General features: G+C 46.2%; 1 protein-coding gene across 3 annotated transcripts in view; it reads left to right on the top strand.

Moving 5' to 3' along the window:
* Positions 1 to 26,214, top strand: part of SLC60A1 (solute carrier family 60 member 1) — a 344,856-nt gene that overhangs the window by 259,303 nt on the left and 59,339 nt on the right. For all 3 annotated transcript variants that reach the window (XM_078644605.1, XM_078644607.1, XM_078644606.1), the window contains exons 3-6: positions 2,795 to 3,034; positions 5,300 to 5,471; positions 8,600 to 8,715; positions 25,073 to 25,246. In XM_078644605.1, the coding sequence (XP_078500731.1) occupies positions 2,795 to 3,034; positions 5,300 to 5,471; positions 8,600 to 8,715; positions 25,073 to 25,246 (702 nt within the window). The remainder of the gene's footprint in view (positions 1 to 2,794; positions 3,035 to 5,299; positions 5,472 to 8,599; positions 8,716 to 25,072; positions 25,247 to 26,214) is intronic.

Here is a 26,214-nt window from a genome sequence, read left to right as displayed (position 1 = left end):
CTCTTGGTTCCTCAGAGAAGATTCGGAACCTTGAAGTAACTTTAGACAACATCTTTCACTTGAAAAGCAGGTCAATGGAATAGTAGAGGTCTGCTTTGCTCTTCATCAGAGCCTTAGAAAGCTTTTTCCAATGTTACCTGCTGAAGCCAAATCTATAATTGCCAGGTGTGTAGTGCTTAGTAGACTGGACTTCTATAATGTCCTTCTTTTGGGAGGTCCTAATTATCTGTTTAAGGAATTGGATAGAGTTCAGCTTGCTATAGCCAAACTGATGCTAAATAGAAGACAGAATTCTTCTGCCTCCCGATCTCTTAGGGATCTTCACTGGTTACCCAATGAACCGAGGATCCTCTTTCAATCACTTTGCAATATATTCAAAGCCCTCCAGAATAAGGGCCCAAAGCCATTGCAAACCAGACTGAGGAAATACGCTGAGGAAATACGCTACATATACTATACAATACAATACAATGTGTGGATGATTATTCCGAGGTTCCTGGCATGTGTTCTAGGTGTGGGTTCAAGTTCCTCCAGCCACCATTTGGAGTCCTACGGGGTGGTGTTCTTGCCAAAGATAACTACTTCTGTCTTGTCAGTGTTGAGCTTGAGTCAGATGGCTTTCATCCAGTTTGTGACTTCGCTCATGCAGGAGATTCACTTTTTTTTTAGTGCCGAGGGAGAGTATGAGTTGTGTGTCGTTGGCGTAAAAGAGTATTTCAATGTCATGTGCACTAATGATATTGGCCAGAGGGATCATGTATGTATTCAAGGGGGTGAGGCTAAGTAATGAAGGCACACCGCAAATGAGTTTGTGGGTTTCTGAGATGCAAGAGTTTGTGGGTTTCTGAGATGCAAGGTGCCAGGCTGACAGCTTGCATTCTATCGGTTAAGAAGGAGCCGATCTAGCAGAGATCGGGTCCTTGGATGCCAATCGTGTGCAGGCGTCTGATGAGGATGGGGTGTAGAACAGTGTCAAATGCTGCAGAGAGATCTTTGAGAATGAGGACTGGCATGTATCTTCTGTTATGGATCATGCAGTTGTCGTCTGTGGTGGCGATGAGTGCTGCTTCTGTGCTGTGGTTGGGCCTGAATCTGGAATGCCTGGTGTCAAGGAGCTGGTGATTGCTGCAGGTAGTCAGTGAGTCGTCGGTTGATTTGTTTCTCTAAGACCTTTGACGAGTATGGTATTGGGGAGATGGGTCTATAGTTGGAAAGCGTGGCTGAGTCAGCTGATGGATTCTTGAGCAGGGGCATGATGGTGGCATGTTTCCAGGTGTCTCTGAATTTGGCGATTCGAGTCGATGGAGGCATTGAGGATGGGTGTTAGTGCTTCACTGATTAGTAGAAATCCTTATATGAAAACGTGGTGGGAGCAAGGGTCAGATGGAGCCCTGAGTGGAAGGTCAGCATGGTAGCAGTGATTTTGATGGTGGTGACCGCAGACCATGATGGCAGGATTCGTTGATTGGTTGTGATAGGAAGCTGAGTTGTGATGGTGTTGGTTCGGTTCCAAGTTGTTGTAAATGGAAGTGATTTTGTTAGACAGATGCATTTGTCAGCGATTGTTCAAGAGTTTGTTGCAGGGGTGATGTTGCAGGAGGCGGCAGGAAGCATGGTGAAATATTTGATGTATGATGGCAAATATTTACTTGCTGTTGTCAGTGTTGGCGTCAATGAGATCTGCAAGCGCTGTACGCTTGGTGTTCCATATCTGCAGGTGGTAACATCCTAGGGCTGATTTGAAGATGTTTCATCTGCTGTGTCTTGACTTGTTTTCCATTTGTGCTCCAGTTACTTGCAGTGGGGCAGCGTGCCCGCAATGCGGTCATTAAAGAAAGCCCCTAATATCGCTGAGCAGACCTCAGGGGGCTGTTCATTACAGCTTCAGACAGGAAAAAGTAGAAGCCACTAGAGAGGTTAATGTTTTGCTTCTAGGTGCCCCGGAGCAAAAACCCATGAATATAACCTCACCCCCTACAAGGCACATACTGCACAAACGAACCATCACAATTCATGTGAACACACACACTATAACCCCCATAATATTAGAGATAGCAAAGTCAAACACAATAGCTGATAAAAAGAGTGATGGGGACATGCCAAAATTACTGAAACCACCAAAAACAAAACCAATAAGGATTTGTTTGTGGAAAGATCAAATAAGACTATCAACCCCTTGGCCATCTAGGAGGCTTGCCTCCTTGCAGACTCGCCCCACTGCAGAGTACAGGGCTAGCTGAACTACACACTAATCCAAACCAATAACCACTGACTCAAATAACACAGAACCCAAACCAGTCCCCTGGCTGGTCTACGCAACTGAGGAGAAAACACCCCCTGAGAAGATGGCCAACCACAGGATGCAGAGGGTCGCTTTATCAATGGTGTACCGCACACTATTGTTAGCATTACTATCACCTGCGAGGGTGAAAAGACAGCCACACTGGGTCATATCAACCCCTAAAACAGTAAACAAATATCCTCCCATTACAGCTAGATCCCTGTCAAGCTTCATGACCAGCATTAAGGACATAATACTATCAATGGTAGCTCACAGTCCCATGGCCATATAAAGGAACTCTGCTTTCAGCCTCGTTCTTCTATATAGTACAAGTGACTTGCAATATCCCCATAATTTACGGCTGGGTGTGCTTTATCCAATATATGGAGTGGTGGTGTTTGTGTTCACTTATTTCTTTCCAACAGAGGAGAGTGTGCCGCAACCTGGAAGTAGACAGTCTTTCTCGAACACCTTCCTAGGATTTTAAGTCTTTCTCTCTTATTCCCCTTGCAGGTCCTTCATTTCTTTTTAGGATGTGGAGCCCTGCTCAGCCCCCTGATTGCTGACCCGTTCCTGTCCGATACGAACTGTATCCAATCCAACCTCACTGCCAACTCCACCGCTAACCTGGAGCATATACGCAACTCACTGGTGCCGTACACTCCCAGGAACCTGTCCCGCTATGCATTGCCGCAGGAGGGGACTGTCATCACCAATGTCTCCTACGCCTTCTGGATCATGGCCATGATTAATGTAAGTGAACAAGGTGAGATGGGGTGGCGGCAGGCTGAATGGGAAAACAAGGTCTGAACTTCCTGCAGGGAGCTGACTCCCGTCATGCAAGAAGACATCTATCATGGTACGGAGAGTTGGATAAAAATGTTTTTTTGCAGCATACACGTTTAACCACTGCACACTCCAGGATTCCTTCCTTAGACATTTTCCCTGCAGACAGCCTGCGTTTCCCCCACGTCTTCTCCTAAAGATACCATTCCTCCAATCATGCACCCTACACAGTGTAGGGTGCTACCCGAGAAGGCAAGCGGTTCAGCGCTATATCATATGTTATATAATATTACTTTATATACAAGTTACAATAAGATTAAGTTGCAAGTTTATCATCGGACATCAAAGTCAGTGATGTTCAAAGTACATCTACTACTAGAGCACTGCTGCCTTTTCTAAGCGCTGTAGTAACATATGTTGCTATTACGCAGTCTGTTCATAGGTAATGTACTGACTTCTGACTGAAGATCAAAAGGTTGACTCGGCCTTGTTCGGATCCAAGTTCTTGACCTTCAGATGGCTAGATTTGTCAGCTCCACTGGGGCAAATCCAAACATTTTTATTGTCGCATACATCGTTTGTATGCGTACAGTAAATATTTGAGACTTTGTTGTCAATGTCGTTAGGAAACAAATTGCCATTTAGACAATTCCAAAAGGCAACCAATACGACCTTAGGTATAATTAGTAAGGGGCTAAAAAAGGAAAAGACAAAACGGAGAAGAGAATTCCACAATGATGGTACAACCTCTTCGGTGCAGAAAGACTAACAGTGCATTGGCAAACAGTGCAAAAACAGTTGACATGCCTAATCCTCTCGCTTTTGACAGGTGGCTCATGGGAGAGGCCTGTTAGTCAAGGTCTTTGCTGAGAAATGCGGCGGCGTCACCTTAGAGTCGCGTTTCACAGGTGCAAAGAGGGAAGTTTGTTTAAGTAACACACTAAACAGGCACATTTCGGGCGTGACTCAGGCGTCTGAGCCTCCCCCGCTCGCGCTGGAGTCAGAAGGAATGTTCTGGAAAGGTCTGCCATAGACTGCGCCCATTGAGCCGCTTGGCCTTCTCTGCCTGCGTTTATTTTTATTTTTTTGCATATCTATATAGCGCGAACTCGACCAAAGGTATTGGAGCTCTTTACATGAGAACCAGTTACATTACAAAAGGACAATTTTTTTTGGTAGGCACGGGGAGAAGAAGTGATTTGCCCAGAATCACAGGATGTGCAGTCGACCCCGAGGCGCGAACCTTGGTATCCCAGCTTCAAAGTCGGCATCTCTAGGCGCGAGACCACGCCCTCTTTAATTACAGAACATTTGCATTCCTTGTAAGCCCCTATGAATGGGAGCTCTCAAGAGATGTATTGTGGTGGAGAGGAGGGAGTTGCACACCATGTCACACGTTGTATCAGCAGTTTTGCCTGAGGTAAAGAGCGTGCTACTTGTGATGTTCTCCAGAAGAAAGCTTTGGGATTTCCCACTTGAGGTGATCTCAAGAGCGTCTCTTTCTCTAGAGCAATCTCACAAAATTAGAGGCGAAATATGTGCATTTGAGTTTCCTCCCAGGAAGGATAGCAGAACGTCCACTTCCTGTTAATGCGCGGAAGGACGTTCTCTTGTATTTTTCACATCCAATCTCACAGCCTGTTACTGGGAGGCGAAACCCTATCCCTGTCCTCAAAGTTCAATTGCAGAGCTTGTTACTGGTCAGTGGCTGGCCAACCCTCTGCTTCTCGTCCAGTTGCATTGCCTATTCATTGAGTAGAAGTAACTCTTTTTATCACCCACATCCAGGCTTGTTGGCTTACCCTGGGAGAGGAAGGCTCCCCTTTGCTCCCCAACTCCTTCCACAGCTTATCTTTGGGCGGTGATTTAAAAGCTGTTTCCTGTACACTACTTATCAAGCGCCAGTGGCTATCAGCATTACACCATTCCTAAAAAAATATTAAGACAGATTTTTCACTGCTAGAGCCATGGAGTCTATATGTTTATCCTTGTTTATCCCTAAAGTTGTCAACTTTGTTCTCTGTTTCACCACTACTGTTGTTCTCAGCTGTCTCTTAATTTGAGCTTTTCTTACCATTACGATTGCTGGAGGGTGTTCATCTTATTCCCCTACTTCTTGTAAAAGAGTGATTTGGGGTGTTTCTGTCAGGTGAAAGGAGCCTAAGCTGTCTGATCCCACCACTAATGTCCCAGCCTAACGATTCCTTTCTTCTTCCTCCTTTGTGCCCTCAGCTTCCCATCCCCCTGGCTGTGTTCTTTCTTCTCTACAAGGAAGGGCTGGTCTCATGCTGCAGCAAGAAGAGCAGGTCCCTCCTGGCGGGGGACGAGTTGGCCATGGAGACCAAGAAGAGTCAGAAGGATCGTGTAGACTCGTTGCCAGAAAAAGCCCAGGAGTCAGACACAGGTATGAGGTGCAGCCATTCTCTAAAACCTTTTGGGGGTAAGTAGGTGCAGTACACACCACAGACGTATTTCCCATATGGCCTGGGTGGAAGGTTTGTGGGCGGTGCAGACCAGATGGAAAATAGAGAAGGTTGTCTGAAGCATCAGTTGGGCTGAGACATACCGACAGCCCGAAGTCCACCCCAAAGCACTGGCCTGTCTGGAAGAAACCAAATGTTCTCATTAGTCCAGTCTGCCTCTGATTGCTTGAGACGCAGTCAAATATTTATTTTTACCACACTCTGCTAACCTTGCATCTTTTTTATCGATTGATTTTTTAAATTGCACATGGCACTCTGAGCCAGAAGAGAGCCCCTGTGAGTGAAGTATTAAAAAAAATAGACCTGATTCCCAAACTTCCTTTTCAGTAGTACTACTGGCATACTACAAAATGCAGTTCATAAACCTATGGCTGTAGACCTCTGCCTCTTTTATCTTTTATGAGCGGAGATCTGGGCCACAGTGACAGAGATCTCCACCGATAGGTAAACATTCTTTTAACAAATGTGGGTGGGACAAGTGGGAGTGTTTGGAAAATAGGGAGTAATTAATCAAAAGGGAATTTTAAGGAGGGGTTTAGGTAGGACATGTTAATGCAAATCACCCCCTACAAAAGATTAAGATCCTTACAATTCACAGAATCTAGGGGCATATTACCAACAACTAGCGATAATTATCGCTATGTTGGCTTAGCGGCTATAATTTTATCGCCGTGTAGCGACGATTTTTATCGCTTAGGAGCCTTGATATTATCAAGGTTTACCTCCTAAGCGATAAAAATCGGCCGAAATGCATGAATATCGCTGAAAAGTCAGTGATATTCATGCATTACCGAGCAAATGCTCTTAGCCATGTTGTCCACCTCCCATTGGATAACATGGCTAAGAACTGCTCAGGGCAGGTGTTAGCTTTTGAAGATATTCGCGCTTAGCACGAATATCTCCAAAAGTTGGTAATAGGAGATAGCGATGTTAACGACTGTTTCCAGTCGCTAACATCTTGGCACGCCCACTTTGCATGTCATTAGTGATACATTTCTCTGACATGCAAAGCGGGGCCCAAAATGGTCGCTATCTCCTATAAGCTGTCGCTAACTGGTGTTAGCGACAGCTAGGTAATAGGGAGATAATTTTATCTCCGCTTTCTTGGCTTTTAAAGCCAAAAAAGCAGAGATAAATCCCCTGATAATATGCCCCACACTTCTAAAGTTACTACAGCCATAAAAGTGTCCAAGCAGAATTAAATGTGCTGCTGCCCAGCCTTGGAGTAAGTCCAGCACCACACATGGGCAACCACCGGTACTGCAACACACTTCCACACAATGGAGGCAAGAAATTAAAGTAACACCCCATAGGAACAAATGATAAATCCATTTATTACGTTTGATATTTAAATTATATATTCATTAGTTATAAGAAAGCGTATAATTACGTGTTGTTTTTCAAATATTTACTCAAGGTTTATCACAAAACCACATTCCATTATCATTCCTTGCTTGCTTAATTTATTCTGTTTTGTTTATCTATAATAAAGACTACATCTGTCCTTGGCTCCACAATGTAATACATCCTATCTCATTGTCACTCCGTATCACTGTACCTATGGTGCAAGTGACTATGTGTCATTATACATCAACCATTTGAATTTATCGCATTATGTCACTAAAGTCACCCTGAAGTCTCACCTCATAAAATGTGCACTGTGTTTATTAGCAACGATGCTCCTTATTTTCTTGTGGCCACCTTCATATCCTCTACCAATTTTATTCAAGTCCTAGGTGCAGCTTCTATACCCAGCAAAGAAAAATGCTTAATTATATGTAATTTATGCCCCTAGACTCTTAGAGTAACTCATAAGAAAGATTGGTTCTGGAATAATAGCATCAGAGAATTTCTGTTAATGAGAAAATAAGGAGGGGTTTTTCTGATGATGAGTCCTCCCATTTCAATATGGTCTATGAAAAGGAGAAGAAATAAAAAATGATGAATGTGTTATCTTATGTGTCCTGGTGATCAACTAAATCATGCGTTTTTTTTAAAGTTACAGTCCAATGACGTGTTTAAATTGTGCCTTATTGTACAATATACCTGTGCGGTATATAGATAAACTGTATTGTAATATGCAGGGCTTTAAGTGGGATGAAAAAATCTTGAGGGTCTCTCAAAGGGGCATGGCTTGGCTTAAAAACACGTAAACTAAAAATCTGTGCCTAGCATAGTGTGCTGTCTGACTTGTATTTTGCTGTTTTCTGTCATTGCATCCAGATCTATAATACAAGTAACATCATACCTACAACAAGTCACAACTATTGGCTTTGTCAGTGGTTGTTAGTTGCATAAGATAAATAAGCAGCAACTATGGCTTGTATATAATATTGAAAACGCTTCCACTTAAAGCCCTGGTGACACCGAGACAATGTTGATGCTCCTGAGTTTCAAAAAGAGAAGGGAAATCCAGAGAGAAAATGACGACTCTCTTTAAAGGATTTCCCCACCCCTGCAACGCTCACCTGGCATGACGTCCTGCCGTAATTTCTCCACTAGTGAGAAGTGGGAGCACGCGCACATGGATATGCCTGTTGTCAATGCAGTCCGGGGGAAACGGCCCACCTGTGCCAGGGCACGAAACAGAGCCCGACAGAGACAAGTTTCGAGGCCACCCCTTTGAAAAACTGCCGGTGCTCAGACCCGGTGAGACCCGGCACACTTAAAGCCCTGGTAATATGTAAGTGGCCATAGGACTGCTGTGGTACATTATGGTGTTAATTGGGGTGTATCTTTATCAGACAGCCTCGAGGTAGTTCCTTCTCACGGAATGATGAAGTTGGCTGTAGATTGTATGGTCTTATGATAGGAGACATAAAATAATCTTTTTAATGAACAAATGAAGTGACTGGGATGTATTTTTGACTGTCATGTGAATTTCCGAAAAATAGGACTGCTTGAAAAGTTATTGACAAATAATTAGCCATTCACGAGAACGGTGGGGGACCCACGCGGGAGCCTATTCTTGCTAAATAGTGTCAGGAGGCAGGCTGAGTTCTGATTGGATTCCACTTGACGCTCATACCTGTATCGTCCTTCTCCCCAGACTACGAGGATATGGCGTCCTGCTGCCAGAAAAAGAACTACAGCGGGGCATCTTTTTGCTACTTTGCTCTCCATGTCGCGGGGGCCCTCGTCCTCTTCATGAGTGATGGAATTCTGGTAGGTTGTGCCTTGCATGCCTTTTACAGGAGGACACGTGTCACCTCACCTGTACCGTTACCCTTGATTCCCGTATAACACAGTTTGCATATGAAGAGCCCGAGGACAGAAAGTCATTGGAGGTTGTGGGAGAGACATTGTGAACAAACAGCTGGACTCAGGAGTCAGCACGTTAAGTCTGTATTTATACTATACTCCAGTTAAATTACATAGGGGGGGGGATAGGAAGCGTGATGCCAAGTGTCAACGTAGTGGAGAAGTTTACCCTGATGTTATGCATATGTTCTGAAGTACTCCATGCTATTCTCTGTTTCTTACACTGCTTTATAGTGCATATCACCCTTTCTTTAGGCACCATACCCATTCAATTGTAGCCCTCTCAATACCTGTGTTGCACACCCATATTCTATTCACACACACAAATCCTAGTTGTGTAGAAAGGCAGAGGTGTTGGCATGTGATGATTCAAGGCAGTTCTTAAGAGTATATTTCTGTGGGCTGACTGAGGTGTTGACATTCTGAACTTTGTTGTTGTTTCCAAACTTCCCCATCTCCATTTCCCTATTATATTCCAAATCAGCACGTTGGTGATGTGATCTCTGTGGCAGCGGTCCCAAATTCTCTTTACCACAAAGCGTGCCATACTGTTTCTGGCCACATGGCGGCACTGTTGTACACCCCTTAGTCTGATCCCATCTTTTCCGTTATCTCTATCAATGCCCTTTTCAGGTAAATATTAGACATAGTTGCACTTGCACTTCTCAGAAACTATTACCATTTTGTCGGATTTGCACTAACCTAGCAATCCAGGTCTGAAAGGAGCAAGTTCCTCCTCCTCACTTCCTCGAACCAACTGATAGCCATACATGGAGCGTTACACTAGTCAGCAGTACACCTTAGGAAAGGGGAGTTAGATAAGAGACAGAAGGGGAAACACTTGGTACCTTTACTCTGCCTACACTTACAGCTGGCCTCAAACTGCTGTGCAGAGGTGTTGATATATAAATCAAGAAGTGACTCTTAAAGTGCCTCACTTTTTACGCTCCAAATCCCTAACTTTAGTATATCATATGGCTTGTGCTGTGCTTCTAACCTTCTGTAGGAGGTCGAAGCTCTGAAACTCTGAAACCTTCTGGAGTTGAAAAAAATTAGAATCTATATTATAGATGTAAGAGAATACTTCAATTACAATATTTGTTTGTATGTTAATAACTATCTTCTTTGATTTATAAAGTGAGTTGTACTTTGAATAATTCTAAATGTAGCAAGTTATTCAGTTGTAACATAAGGAATACACGTTAGTATTGGACCTTCACTTGTAACAACAAGAGTCATTTGCCAACAATTGTCAATAGCTTAATATTATTCTGTGACTAAAGAAAACATAAACAGGCCTGTACAAATAGGGATCATCCTTAACACTTTTATTGAGAAAATAGTGCAGACTAGACTTCCTATTCGAGGAAAGGACGACTCACGAAAAGCACAATGTTCAAAATGTCAAAGTCTATAGTCACATCAGGGCCACAAGAACCCCCGCCCCACAAATGCCCAAACCCGCAAATAACACAAAGACACAAGTGTTAGGTTTGGGAAAAATTTGCTGCAGGTTTATTACATACAACATATGAAATGACGGTGGGTTAACTTACGGGCGATCCTAGGGCAAGCCGCATTCTCGACACCTGCCCGCCTGTTGAGCCAAACAACACAGTGGCGAACCACCCAACTGTTGCACAATTACCATAATTATACTGACACGCCCATTGCTGGGCGTGACAAGGCAAACCCCCGGTTGCACAGGCCCACAACTGCCCGAAGGACTACTGGGGCGCCGACACGAATTCCTGCACCTCCCATGAGGTTACAGGTTAGGCTCTGAGGTTATGCTCTGGCACCCCAATGTGCCCGCTGACGTCCAGCGTTTGCACCTCTCTTCTTCCGGATCGCCCAGTAACTCCGCCTGCAACGAAAAAAGGAACACATTAAAAGCTCCCCCCGGAGCCCCCTCAAACAGACACTCTGGGTTAGAGGAAGGGCGGGAAAAGAGTGTCCCAACATGGAACTGCGACGTCCGGAGCGGCAAAGAGGCCTCCCCAGCGGGGCAGAGGTCTGATGTACTCCAGACGGCTCCTCCCCGCCGCCCCGGACGTGCATCACTCACCAGTCTCCCCCAACCAGGGAAGACTGCCTCAGGTGAGGCAACAACTGCGTCATGCGGGGGCGGGACAGCCCTCCGTGACTAGTGGCCCGCCCTCCTTATGGCCACTGCGTGGCCTCGGGCAGGCGCATAGTCACATCAGGGCCACAAGAACCCCCGCCCCACAAATGCCCAAACCCGCAAATAACACAAAGACACAAGTGTTAGGTTTGGGAAAAATTTGCTGCAGGTTTATTACATACAACATATGTAATGACGGTGGGTTAACTTACGGGCGATCCTAGGGCAGGCCGCATTCTCGCCACCTGCCCGCCTGTTGAGCCAAACAACACAGTGGCGAACCACCCAACTGTTGCACAATTACCATAATTATACTGACACGCCCATTGCTGGGTGTGACTATGCAAACCCCCGGTTGCACAGGCCCACAACCGCCCGAAGGACTACTGGGGCGCCGACACGAATTCCTGCACCTCCCATGAGGTTACAGGTTAGGCTCTGAGGTTATGCTCTGGCACCCCAATGTGCCCGCTGACGTCCAGCGTTTGCACCTCTCTTCTTCCGGATCGCCCAGTAACTCCGCCACAGCCCGTGCGGTGGTACCCGCTGCCGCATGGGCCCCCCACCATTCCTACTCCTCATTACCTGCAACCTTGCTCATCAATGCTTCTTTAAGGTCTAGGAGGAACAGGTCCAAGCCCACAGCGTGAGATGAACACCATCCTCCTCAAAGTAACCCCTGACCTTGTCCTGAATCAACTCGTGGTTGATGGAACCCAGGCCCCTCCGCTAAGTGAATCCTTACACGGCCCCCCACCACTTAGCTTTATTGGGAAACCTGCAACTCTTGCTCTGCAGAGCATTTTGACGGTCCAAGGAACAAGACAAAATGACAGGTGAGCGGTGGACCCGTTCCACCTAGAGCAACCTGATCCAGACATGAGGATTACATGCCTGAAGTAACCCAGGCCCCTCTGCCCCTAATCTGCAGATACCCCGGGTCTTACTGCTTTGCAACCATACCATAGTATACCAAGCCCTGTTACCTGAAGTCATACTACCAGGTGACTGACAAAGTGATGAGGAGGGGCCCCTACAACTGAAGGTGCTTCGAATCGAATAGGCGTTCCAGCACATGCCCAGCCACTCAACCACACCCTTTCACCACACGCGTCAGCAGGCTATACCCAACAAGTTACAACTCCTGCTGTACGCCGTTCTCCGCATAACATGGAGAAAGTGTGCTTACAATGACGCTCGTGCAGCTATACTTGAAAGAGCACAGGGGGCATTGAAGGGATAAATACCTATTATACTATATAACTTGGGCTATAACTGCATATGCCCATACCGGATTGAACAGGTATTAACAGCAGGCATCACCTGCCCTCTCGGGATTAATCTGGAAGCAGCTTAGGCCACGCTACCTGTAGATAGCATGTCTGGAAGAATGACTTAAGACCACCACCAGGGATTGCTGGGACAGAAACCAAGTGCCCCGGTAAGATCCAGAGCTGCAACATGACACGCCCGCTGACACCACAAGCCCACTGAAATAGTCAGCAAATACCCCAGGGAACGAATCCCTCTACAGCAATAGCGTAGACTAACCCTGGTTCTAGAGGTAATACCCCTGGAAAGGGCCCAAGAGATAAGGGGACCTCCCCTGCTGATATCGCTCCCTGATCAAAACTATAGCAGAACCAGCGCATGACATTGATCCCACCACACACCTTCGCACAAAGCATCAGCAGACTACACCCAGTAATGCACTACTTCTGCTGAAATGCTGGGCGCAAAAACAACTGTAAACTGTGCTTTGTGTACGCTAGAGCAACTATCCTCAAGCAAGGTACAGCGGGCTATTTTAAGTGATCGGAGCAAAATAGTATCGCTTGAGCAGTGGACTCGCGTTTAGGTAAGCAGCCGTAAACACATGGCCCCAGGAAGCCGGAGACTGCTAGACCCTGACTGCTTGGACCCTGCTGCCAACAATAAATAGCTTGTCGAAAAGTTGACTGACGACCCCCGCCAAAGGATGAGAAGCTGAACCAAGGAGTTCCACCTCTGAACCAAGCAGCATATACCCCCCGGGGAGAATCCCTCTACAGCAATGGTGTAGACTATCCCAAGTGCGTGAAGGAGGGGGGCAGGGAACCTAACCCTGCCAGAAGGCCGAAGCTGTTGCCCACAACATTCCAGCCGGCCAAGGCCACTCACGCTGACATAGAACTGTGTAGATCCTATGCTGAGCACACTCTATTTACATGAGACTGAAGGGGGTAAAGCTATCCCTTAGCTAAGAAGTTGTGCAGCTGAGTTCCAGGCGGATCATACTCTGATCCCAGAGAGGAGCTATCAGCACGCCCAGTCATCGCAGACATGACAGAGCTATGTACCAAAACCTACATCTTCAACGTCCATGCCTGCACCGGCATCCCGCTTATACCAAGGAAAACGACATAGCGAGCTAGAGATAACAGACCGCCACGAGAGTGGTGGGTGTCCTGTACTGCTGCCCTCGAGGCACGTACACCTAAACAGCCCCAACGCATACATGATTCCTGAACAGGAACTATCGCAGGCCAAGGCCCAGGCACAGGCACCACTGCTTCAGGGTGAGGCTGACGTGCATTGTGCTTCCGTTAGAGCGCTTGTGCTTCTATATTCATAGAACACAGGCGATTAATGCGCTGTATGCTAATTCTCACGTGTTTATCCTTGCATTTGCACTAGTGCAATCATTGCCTACGTAACGTTTGTTCTTGTGCCTAGGGGTCTGGTATGGAATGCGTGCTATACCAAAAGAACCCCACTCAGGGTGGCATGTTTGCCGACCACGTAAGGCACAAACGCTTGTGCTGCACCCCCTTCGCCCGCCCAAAATACTAGGGGGGTACTATCAACTCCCGGGGTTCTAAGCATATGATTATCCTAGTTAGTAATTCAACACTCAGATTCACTTTCAGGTTCTGCTCAGAAGTAGCCTAAGAGTAGCCACGCCACTAAATTGTCTGGCAAAGAGAACATGTCTAACAGGGACGATTTTGATGGGGGAAGGTTTATTTTGAATGAAATTTCGAAGGGGGGGGGGAGGCTTAATGTGGATCCATTCAGCATCCTCTGGTATAACCGTGGTTAGCCTGGGGATTGTTACAGCGGATTTGATGTGTGTGAGATCAGAAAATTCATACCCACCCATAATGTGCTAAGTACAGTCTGGGTAGCTGCGGATACACTGTTTGTAGGCTTGTATATACATCCCTCATTCACACACATACAAATAATTATTGTAACTGTAAAACAATTAAACCCCTATTATCTCAAATAATATCTAGCCTCCTGTTTAACTTACTGGAGTAATTGCGGGGACCTATACCTAGCTGACAAAGTTTGAGACTATGTAAATGTGGCATATCCAGTCTTTGTGCATGTGACATATGAATGTGTTATGTCTAGCACTTCGCCGCATTTTAGACAATACCGATGTGCCTATTTAATAGGATGATGACCTCTTTAGTGGTAAATGGGACCAAGTTATAACGTAAGTGCTTCGAAAGTAATAATTAACATGAAACGATACTGGATTTTCCTCGGGGATTACCTGCGTGTGAGTTGCAAGGCTGAACTATCAAATAAAGTAATCGTGCGTTGCCAAGACGTCAGTTTACTTTCCACAACATGGCCCGAAGGGCAGCATTATCTATAGCTGCGTATTGCCTTGTTCATTTTTAGCAGGAGTCACAAGGTATGGGTGCGGAGTGCATGCCTAATAGAGTAGTTAGTGTGTCATGGCACTGAAAAGGAACAATATGGGTCCCAGGATGGTGATAGAATGATAAACTTGCATCCATGCCAAACTACAGAAATAAGGGGATACAGGGTCCATGGTGCCACTGCACCCGCTGCCGCCACGCTCCTGTTTTTGCCTGTCTCAGTGAGGGAGTTTCTACATATAAGAAACAGGTGTAGGGTCTTATCCTCAAATTCTAGTCCAGCATCCAACTATAATGTTATTAGACCAGGTCTAACACCTGCTATGCTGATGACATACTCCCACCCACACCATTGTAGATAGATATCTGCAATGCTGATATAAACTTGATAAGGGAGTACCAGGGCTGCGACACATAAAGTAATAGATTATTAGAACTAGAAGCAGGGATTCGAAGAAAGGATCACAGTCTATAATGAAGCACTCGCACCCCCCCATCGCAGCCAGAGAAATTATTCCGCTTAACTCCTGATGAAGCCGACAGAATATCCAAGATTTATCTTGGATAATATGAAAGTGGGCTTGTCATTTGTCACCTTAAGAGCCTCGCATTGCAGTGTAATGATTGGACAACTATGTAACAAGATACCAGTGGGACAGGATGTTGCACATTTAACGTCGAATTCCCACTGAGCCGTGCTCCCAAACATAAGCAAATTGGGGTACCAGGGACAATGAAGTGGAAAAAATCATAACGGCACATCCCACAAGATGAACAATACTGGTGACGTTTTACTGCTAGTGCCCTCGCACCTGTTCCTGGAGACTTGAAAGGAAGGCACAAACGTTGTGAGGTGAGACTATGCAAGAGTACAGGTCTTACGGATTAACACAGTCACTGCTGACCCTCCAGGTAAACCAGTAATGCTCCGTTATCCCACATGCAAAGTCGTATTGTGCCGTTCTTAATGAATAGCTCATCATTCTCATAACACAGGTACATGGGACAATAATCGGAAAAGTTATTTCAGCAAACCAGTATTACCTACCACGTATAATGTTGTGGAAAATTGTATTATGAAAGCATACGTAGGCAACTGGAACTTGGTGCATTAGTAGATTAGTTCCTCATCAGCAATATAATAACCCTAATGCTTACCCCTAGTAGATGAGATGTCGCGAGAATGATTGCTCTGCTACCGTTATGACTGCTGCAGCTAAGGGCAAGACCTGATGAATCCCAAGTAAGGGAGTTTAAGGAAAGGGGCTCGGGGTATGTAGTGTTGTGTTGCGGAGTACCCTGCTAGTGTAACTCGTGTCCCAAAGGCATATGGCGCATAAGCAAGATGCGGGACATGGGCTGAAACACCTACCTCCGTGGAGCCCTTGCAAGTGCATTGCGGCCCCCTGGTAATAGGTACTAAACCTGCACCCATGCTCTACCTCCTGCCCCGTGTCGATTGCGACCACACGATTTCAGGATGCTCTCGATACCTGCACAGTTGTCACTATTATCTCACGTAGTGTAACTTATGCCACGGAAACATGCCCACTAAATCTTCTCCTCAGGTATCATTACTGCTAATGTGACGCTCCGACCCAGCGGGAAAGTCTGCGCTACATAAGACGTAACGCCAGACCCGAAACAACTACCCAGCCGGGCCCTCCCCACCGGGTGGAAGCGAGCGTGGCCACAGAAAGTGTGACCGCACTGCCGAACGCAAACTCCAGCGCTGGCCCGGCGCTGACACACATATATAGACGCCCAGGGCCTCTTAAACGCGCCATGGGAGGGTGATGCGAAGCCTCCGACCCGCCTCCCGACAAGGAGACCATGGCTGTCGCATAGGAAGCAGGGGGGTGGTGATAAGATAGACTTGGTACGCGTAATCGAAGGGTTGGCACCACCACCCCAGACACACACCAGCGGGAACGTTGTAGCACCGCGCACCGCAGAAAACGCGAGGGCGGCCCAGGCACGACTGCGCCGGCCAATAGGCAGAATTTCTCAACTGTATGGTGTTCCATTTCACCACCAAAGGTGCAGAAGCCAAGCATCCCGTGAAGGACATAGGGGGGGGAGCTTGATGCATGATTGCTGGCAACGAACCCCGAGACAGATGGTGCTGTAGACTGGACCAACTCCACTATACCCAACTAGAGCCGCCCCAGGTTAGCGTTGCAATAGGACATCTCTGAGAATAAGTGGTCATTGGTATTCCACCCGATAAGCAGTTAAATACGAGTTCTATGTGATGTATAGAACGGTGTGTAAGGTCGCAAACCAGGACCATGCAATGTGTACCTCGTAGGGCACAATTGCAATGAGGGGGGGGGGCAACAGAATTACTTAACACAACGTTACATTGGCGGCGTAGTACCGTGATGCCCCGAACATACATGTGGGCCCGACGTAACCTAACCCGCCTTCTGGCTTACAGAGGGGGGAGGGGGGGGGGGGCCCAATACCTAGCTCCCATGACCGGAAGTAAGCAATAAAGGCAAACCAGAACGCCGCCCCCCGGTCGCCATAGCCCACGTGCACTGCAAATGCTGGGAAATGGCTAAGGGGACACCACCGCACCAAACGACACAGTTTGCCCGCCCACCCCGGGCGCTATCCCAGTTGCACCCATTACCGCTAAACATCTCTGACCTTGGCTGGGGGATGGTGGGGGTTCCGCCCACGCCCCAAGGGCATCGCAAAACAGCCTCAGTGCCAAGCGTTTTGGTGACCGACTGGGCGACAGACATCCTTCTAACTAAACACGACTGAGGCTCACATGTCTATATACTGTGTACAGCAACCAAAACCACAGAATGTACAAACAAGGACCGAGAGAATCAGTTCGCGGAGCGTCCGAGGACCTCGGGAGTAACGAAAGCGGAAGAGAGAGCGATCTCGGGCCACACAGGGAAACTGGCATCTGTGCGCTTAGCAAGTCATGAAAGCACGGCAGCCGCCCCCCGATATAAACCAAGCCTAATAAACGTGCGCATTGCTACGAGGTTACATTTTCCTTAATTAATCGTAACCAAGCAGGCAATAATCCGACCAGCCGAGGGACGTACCGCTGGGGGGGCTTTGCATCAGGGCACTATGCAAGTTAAAGAAGCACGGCACCCCCCAACGATTGAGCAATAAAGAAATAAACAAACGTGCTTAAATGTTACCCGGGTTACATATACAATAATCAAACATGACAGATAGGTAAATGCGGCCGGCCGAGGGAACGTACATCACATTATACCTGTCCAAGCATTCCCAATAGATAACAGATTATGCCAGCTCCCCTTACCAATTATCTTTCCCTGCTCGCTGAGCACCGCCTATGCTTCATGGATTTCTGTCCTACAAGCCCGGAACAATACTTGCTCACATGTCCCTAATTACTGGACAACCGGGAATCGGACCTCGGACCACATGCTTCCTACTCTAAAAATCTACAAACGTAGCTACATGAGCTTCGGTGCATGGCCTGCTAATCGCTGGCTCAAGGCGCTTTCAAGACCACTGCGGGAGAGCAGCCGGCAGATCCTTTTAACCGACGGACACCCTAAGTGGACAACTACAAGCTAAATGGCCTCCGCCCGCCCTGCCACGTGGCAATCTTATCTAACGATCTCCGTCTGCCCGGCCACGTTGCACACTACCGCGACCACGAAGCAGGCTGCACCACCCCTCGCCCGAGACCCCTGTAACGCAGGCCGCCAATCACTAAAACAAACTCGATATTCTCGTCGGTGGCCATCTCAAACCCCCCCCCCGTGGTATCCACCACAGGGCCCCGATCGACCTGGAACAATACCTGCAACAGGGCGGGGGGGGGAGGCAGGAGAGGGGCACACGTACCTGTCGGGTGAAGATACACCACATCGACCCGCAATGAACGCACAGCAGCACAGCGGGGGGAGAGGGCGGACGGCGCAGCCCGCAAACGGAGGCCGAACACAGGACCGGGACGAGCGATCGAAAAGAGTGTCCCAACATGGAACTGCGACGTCCGGAGCGGCAAAGAGGCCTCCCCAGCGGGGCAGAGGTCTGATGTACTCCAGACGGCTCCTCCCCGCCGCCCCGGACGTGCATCACTCACCAGTCTCCCCCAACCAGGGAAGACTGCCTCAGGTGAGGCAACAACTGCGTCATGCGGGGGCGGGACAGCCCTCCGTGACTAGTGGCCCGCCCTCCTTATGGCCACTGCGTGGCCTCGGGCAGGCGCAAATACTTGAATGAAATTCTATACCAGAATACTTCTCTGAATACGAAGTCTTTGATAAAAAATGTCGTAGCATTTGTATTCTAACTATGGCAACATGAATCCGGGTGAAGCAATTAAATATCTTGACCGCCTAGCGAAGAATCCTCTGAAACATCCTCTTGCATGCAACAAATCCAAGATGGCCGCCGCCATTGCAATCCTTGGGAGAGTCTTGTGACATCCAAGGTTTGTAGTCTGCTGTGACTCTATGCATGTTTTTCTCATAGTGCATATCTGGTTAGCTTTTTTATTCAATGCAGCTGAGCTACTAAATGCCCATTGAGAGGAATTTAAATACAAGAGAAGACTTTCATTGTGTGTGACAACTTTAACTAGCCTCAGTTATTAACCTTTCATTGAGTTGCTGGGGCACCACTGTGCCAGAACTTTAATGAAACAAGCATTTGCAATGCAATAGGTCTAGTATTACTGATAGTTTGAGGCATTGGCATTTTAAATATTAATGCAAAGTCAATAGCAAATACTTCCCATAATGCAAGACCTTATGCATCACAAATGCTTGCGTAGTGAGCCAGGAACCAGCATTGTATGTCTCAGTGCAGTACCGCAAGCTGCTCCTGGAGGTCCCTAGTGAGCAAGGCATCAGCACAGCATGTCTAGCTGCTCCAGAGGTCCCTAGTGAGCAAGGCACCAGCACTGCATGTCTAGGTGCAGTACCACAAACTGCTTCTAGAGGGCCCTAGTGAGCAAGGAACCTGCACTGCATGTCTAGGTGCAATACCTCAAACTTCTCCTAGAGGTCCATAGTGAGTAAGGCACCAGCACTGCATGTCTAGGTGCAGTACTGCAAGCTGCTCCTAGAGGTCCCTAGTGAGCATCATAAGCTACCTAAGCAAAAAAGTACACAGCTGCTTGAAATATGAGCAATTATATGTTTAAAGTCATAAGGCCATGGTGACATCAATGGACAGCTGACTATCTACCATAAAAAACAAGCACACCCATGTTTAGGTATAAGTAAAAAAAAGCACACGTCTGCCATTATCCCATGTGAGGTGGCCACGCTGCTTAAATTTTAAAAAAGCATTGTGAAAGAGAGCGAGCATGTCCTACTTGTAACAGCAGGCAGAAGAAAGCCTATTAAGAAAATAGTGCTCCCAGGCTCTAATTAAAGCATACATGTAACAACCGAAGTAAAAGGGCCAATGGGACCTCTTTTGGTCACATATGGTACTGCTACCTGCAGAAGATATGGTAAATCCACCCTACCCATAATGCATTGCATGCAAGACAGTACTACACAAGTACATTCAAATAGCTATATTCATATATACAATTAGAAGGTTTGAAATGTGTAAAAAGAATTATTACATTAATTTTGGATTAGGTTGTACTCTGAGTGGAGCCGATGAAGGGACATTTATAGACTGTCTCATATAAATGTGAGATGTTCTAGTGAGTGAAGTAACCACTGCCTGCCTAGCTTAGGACCAAGTGTGTGTCCTGCCTGAAGCCTTTTAAGAAAATACTGCCTTGAGACTTTAATTAAAACCTAGGGAGTAATAGCACTTGTAGCAGTGGGGAGGGACTACACGCCAATTGACCAATGAAAAGCCACAATTTAAAAAGGACAGGGACAGGAACAGGAGACAATTAAAAAGTTGGGCGGAAAGTGGGCAGAGCTTTATGCCCATATCCTGAATACAGCCTGTCTCGAAGAGACAGAGCAAGCGCTGCCTAGGTGAGACCTAAAAATCAGCATTAGTTTGTCCAAGCACATGTGCCTATTTGGTTTCTTTGTATGCTCACAGAAACTAAGGGCCTTATTTATGAAGGCCTTGCGCCGCCGGTGCGCCACTTTTAAAATGGGAAAAAGTGACGCACTAGCGACGCAAGGCCTTCATAAATAAGGCCCTAAGTGTTTGTTTCTGGTCCATTCAGAGCCATCTATTGGTGCAAACCCTTCATCGATATCCCATTGTACCCTCATGATATAATGAAAAATATATTTTTGTTTTTCATCAAACTCAATGTTTTGTTGCATTTCTCAAATGGACAAACATAAATCACAGAACACTAATGAAGGAAATAAATGTTGGAGTTAGTGCCGAGAGTCCAGCAATAAAATATATGTGTGAGTTTTCCCAGGGAATGTAGTCTGCACAATGCATTATATAATAGTAGAGCAGATTACAAAACTGTGGCAGAAAAACTGTATATGGTGCACATTTGTTCGATGACAGAAATTACATTCAGGATTATTAGGAAAGTATAAAAACTATCAGCCAGATTCATCATTCTCCCGTTTTGCGAGCCCCTAATAGCGATTCATAAGGAATCGCTATTAAGGACTTGCAAAACGGGATTCATGTAGGAATTGCAAAAAATATTGCGATTCCTACATGTTCCTTATTTGCGATTAGCAAATTGCTAATCGCAAATAAGGAATAACTCCCCATGCATTCCTATGGGCCTACAGGCCCATAGGAATGCATGGGGAGTTATTCCTTATTTGCGATTAGCAATTAGCTAATCGCAAATAAGGATGCGATTTCAAGGGTGCAGGGGTGTCCAAAGGACACCCTGTAGCACCCCTGAAATGTAATCTACATTGGTGTTGTGCACACACATGTCCAAAGGACATGTGTGTGTGTAACATGCAACTTAGAAAAGTGCATTTAAATGCATTTTTCTAAGTTTTTGCTATTTACCACGAGGTCTGACCTCTCGGTAAATAGCGGCCCAAAATTGCAATTTCGCAATTTTAAAATGATTCATGAATTGCATTTAAGGAATCTCAAATAGAGATTCCTTAAATGCAATTCTTCGCAAATGTGCGAATTCTTTAATAGCGAATTTTGCATTTGGGATGATGAATCCCAAATGCAAAAATTGCACTCGCAAAAGGCAAGAATCTGAGAATCTTGCCCTTTGCAAGTGCAATTTAGCTTGATGAATCAGGCTGTATATCTTTTTCTAATTCTGTGTGACCTTAGCCAGACATTCCTTGCTTCCACTGCCTGGCCCTCACTTCTGAACATAGGAATTGTCAAACTTCAAGCAGTTTATTTTCCAAAGCATGGTAATGCCCTCCAGTCTTCCTCCTGCAGTCACATGTGCCTGCCAAGATGCGATCCACAACTCTGTTTCTCTGTGTCTCCTGCAAATGGGGGTATCAGACATGAATCTGTTTTGTATGTGTGCAGAAGACCCAAGGAAATACATTGGATGTAGTATGTTTTGCGCTTTTGTAAAGCAGCTATAATTTCTACTCTGGATTGTATGAAAACATACTGCAATTGTATATTTTTAATACTTTCACATCATAAGGCTTTTGCCATTGAGTGCCAGATCACACTCATTGGCTGGGCGGGACAATGTGTGTCTTGAGCAACACATCTGTCAGATTTTTAAAGATTTCCCCCCAAAACATGGTAGTCTCCTTTAAACTACTTCATAGGAGCACTTCGTCAGAAAGGCTTCATCCAAGTCTGTCTCTAATGTAGATTGTAAAATGCCCAGTGTAATTTTAGCCATGGCTAGGTGGTATGGAAATTAGCCAACCAGCTCACACCACCATAGATAAATTTTTATGTATGGGAATGGCAACACTAGCATATTTTCATTCAGAGAAAACTGGGGATACCTTATGTGCCTCATAATCCCCCAGATTAGTAGAAGGAGAACAAACCTCCATCACCACTCGGTTTAATCTTGAGCTAGGAATATAAACATGTGGATTATATATATATCCGCTCACATCAGTCCAAACTTCCTTCATAATTGGTAGGCTCTGCATTTATTCTCTTCCCTAGCTCGTCATTCCCATATTGAGGAGCATAACAATGATGAGAAGCCGGGGCGCGGAACCCTACAGTGACAGAACCTTATACTCCTAGCTCACTGAGATGTGTCCTTGTTTATCATATGCACTTTTACATGATCCTTAGCATTATACAACTATACAGGAAGATACGAGTTACAAAGCACAACTTCATTGCAGGTTGGGGATTCTGTAGTGACTGACCATTCCATTAGTTTTTCTCAGTGGTCGGTTATCAGGCAGACATGGGGGCAGTTCCCGTAATTTTGGGCAGCGATCCACACACTAGACATGAGGCAATATCTTTGCTAGGGGCCCATTTCACTGAGGATGTCTGCAGTATAATTGTCTGGGATATTCTGATAAGAACAAATGGTGGCATCCTCTCAAGCTACACTAACCAGGACTCCTGCAGGTGTCTGGTGTTTACAAATATCTGGGATTGGAAAGTTCCCCTAGGTGCAGGAAGTCCTCTGTCCCAGAAGTATGGTTCTGTGTCTCAGCCAGGCACCAGGCACTATTTGCACTTTTTTAGGCTGACAACAAAATCCAAACAACGTCTGGGTTCCTGGCTGGGACACAGAAATGTGTGTGTGTCTGCGCCCCAGCAAGGAGTCAAGCGTTTAGATATTTTTTTTAGGCTAAAACAACTTTAATTAGTATTTATCTCTTTGCTGGTGCACAGGCTCACAACCTCTTGCTTTTCCAATATTTTTCTCAAACAGAGAAGCTTTTGGAGGCAAAGAGTTGTCAGAAACTGAATCAGGAAGAGGGGGTGATTGGAAGAGGCAGGACTAGGAACAATCTTAATCCTTCCCCTTTTTAACCTCCACCTCCTAATTTTTCTCTTGTGTTGATGAGGTGGTTGGGTTGGTGAGAGGGTGAAAGGAGCTGAGCTTATCCTCCTGCCTTCTCTCTCAACACCCTCCCTCCCACAAACAGAAAAAAAGTGTCTGAAGTTAGTGGGAATGTGTGTGGCGGAGCTAAGGGTAGTGATAGCCGCACTTAGCCCATCCAATAACCCTGCCCTACAGGTCGATCCTTGTATGGACCTGGAAGGGGCTAGGTAATCCCTTCCTAACCCATCGAATATGTGTGCCATCACTGGTGACATCACACTCATAGTAATGAGACGGCCAAGAAATGGGCTGTTTCATTAGGGAATTTGATGGGGCCATAAATAGCATGGCACTGTCAAATTCCTTCTCCAGACACCCAGGGCCAAGGGGAGTTTGTTAAAAGTGCCAGACACAAGAGGGGCCTTGGCTGCCTTTGACATATGTGTGCATTCTGAAGGTGTCCTACACACATTCTTTATTTTTGTATGGATATGCTCAGTAGGGCAGTGGAAGGGATAGTGCTACAGCTATTTACATTTTTGGATTTGTTTTCCTATCTTGGACAATATAATTCCAGTCCTACTGGTGCCCGAGTGCTCAGTGCTGTTTCCTTATAGCAAGGGCTGGTTGAAGATGCCCTGTTTACTTTTAAACACTACACTTTGAAAGAAATAAAAGAATCTCCAGGGTACTTTAAAGGGATATTGCAAGGTTTCCCAGAGTACTGTGACCATCTGAAGGCATTCGTTCTGCATGCTCGTGCCTCTACATCAGGGCTCGAGTCGGGGTACCACACGGGCGGACGGTGTCCCCCCACTTATTTTACCAGGGGGACGCCATCCCCCTGCAAAACAGCTGGACTACACTCTTTAGCCTCTCTGGGGGGAGGAGCTCGGCACCTTTCGTGACGTCACTTCCGGTCGTGACGTCACTTCCGGTGACCGCGTCCCCCCACTTCTTTTTTTACGACTTGTGCCCTGCTCTACATCATCATAATGCCAGGTCTGGTGGCTCAGTGGACTAATGCATCCACTGCAGGGGCCTGTGTTTGACATCATGGTCACAGGTTCAAATCCCGGCGGGTCCACTCAGCCATTCATCCATTTAAGGTCGATAAAATGAGTACCATTGAGTTGGGTAACAAAAACATCTGTTATTTCAGCGCCAAAATGTACTGTTGCTGGGGTGAACATGCGCTTTACAAATACACCTGTAATGTTATAATGCTCCTCTGTGAATTTCAATAGCCTTCTACATTTGCACTATAATTAGGTTTCCTGTTTTTAACATTACTGCTATAATTAATGTATTTCAATTGTGATATTACGAATGGTATTTGATTTTGTAATATTAAGATTGTTATTGTTGCAGTTATAATGATGGCATTGATTTTCTTCTTCCTTTGCTTCTTCTCAATACTAAGACTAATGCTACCACTAACAATAATAATAATAAAAACAACATTAATTGCACAGTTTTGCTTTGATCACTCATAATGTTGACATTTCCATTATTATTGATGTTATACTCTCTGCTGCCCTTCCCACTCATGGCTGCCTGTTGTAATCTGAATAAAGAGTGTCTGCATTCTTCCTGCAGGGGGAGTACTCGGCCTTCGTCTACAGCTATGCTGTGCAGGAGCCCTTGTCCATCGGGCACAAGACGGCGGGCTACCTCCCCAGCCTTCTCTGGGGGTTCATCACCCTGGGGCGGCTGGTCTCCATCCCAGCCTCTTGCGTGCTGCGCCCTGGCATCATGGTCCTCATAAACCTGGTAAGGCTGGCGAGGGTCCGAGCCTCTCTCCTGTGGTCACAGGTGAACAGACAAGGGGGGAGATTTGGAGAAACTCTGTCAGGCAGGCCTAGCCGTCTGTCTCCTCACAGACACCACGGGGCATATTATCAAGGGGGTTTATCTCCGCTTTTTTGGCTTTAAAAGCCAAGAATGCGGAGATAAAATTATCTCCCTATTACCTAGCTGTCGCTAACACCAGTTAGCGACAGCTATTAGAAGAGAGCGACCATCTTGGGCCCCACTTTGCATGTCAGTGATATTTATCACTAATGACATGCAATGTGGGCGTGCCAAGATGTTAGCGTTTGGAAACAGTCGCTAACATCGCTATCTCCTATTACCAACTTTTGGAGATATTCGAGCTAAGCGCGAATATCTCCAAAAGCTAACACCTGCCCAGAGCAGTTCTTAGCCATGTTATCCAATGGGAGGTGGATAACATGGCTAAGAGCATTAGCTCGGTAATTCATGAATATCGCTGACTTTTCAGCGATATTCATGCATTGCGGCCGTTTTTTATCGCATTTGCGATAAACCTTGGTAATACCAAGGTTTATCTGCGGTAAAAATCGCAGCAGCTCAGCGGTAAAATTTTGTCTCTAACCAAGCAATAGCGATAACTATCGCTATTGCTTGGTAATATGCCCCCACATTTCTTGACAGTCGGTCCACTTCAGACAATGGCTTTCAACATGGCAGGGCCTCAAGTAAAACATCAGCAGGAAATCTCCGAGCAGCTGCTGTAATCAGAATCTTATGAATAAACAGAAATCATTGTCACCTGAATGACGCTGCGCCCAATTGGCTCTCCTTGGGAGAGACTTCGCCTCTCAAGTTAAGGCTCCTTTGTAATAATAAAGTAAATGCAAAAAAGCGAGTTTTACTCCTTTTGTAGTTCAAGTATTAATCTTAGATTTATTGAACTTCATCCATTCCATTGTTGCTTC

The sequence above is a fragment of the Lissotriton helveticus genome, chromosome 5_1, assembly GCF_964261635.1.
Source record: "Lissotriton helveticus chromosome 5_1, aLisHel1.1, whole genome shotgun sequence".
Taxonomy (NCBI): domain Eukaryota; kingdom Metazoa; phylum Chordata; class Amphibia; order Caudata; family Salamandridae; genus Lissotriton; species Lissotriton helveticus.
Note: the sequence above shows the minus strand (reverse complement) of the source record. Positions and strands in the feature narration are given on the sequence as shown.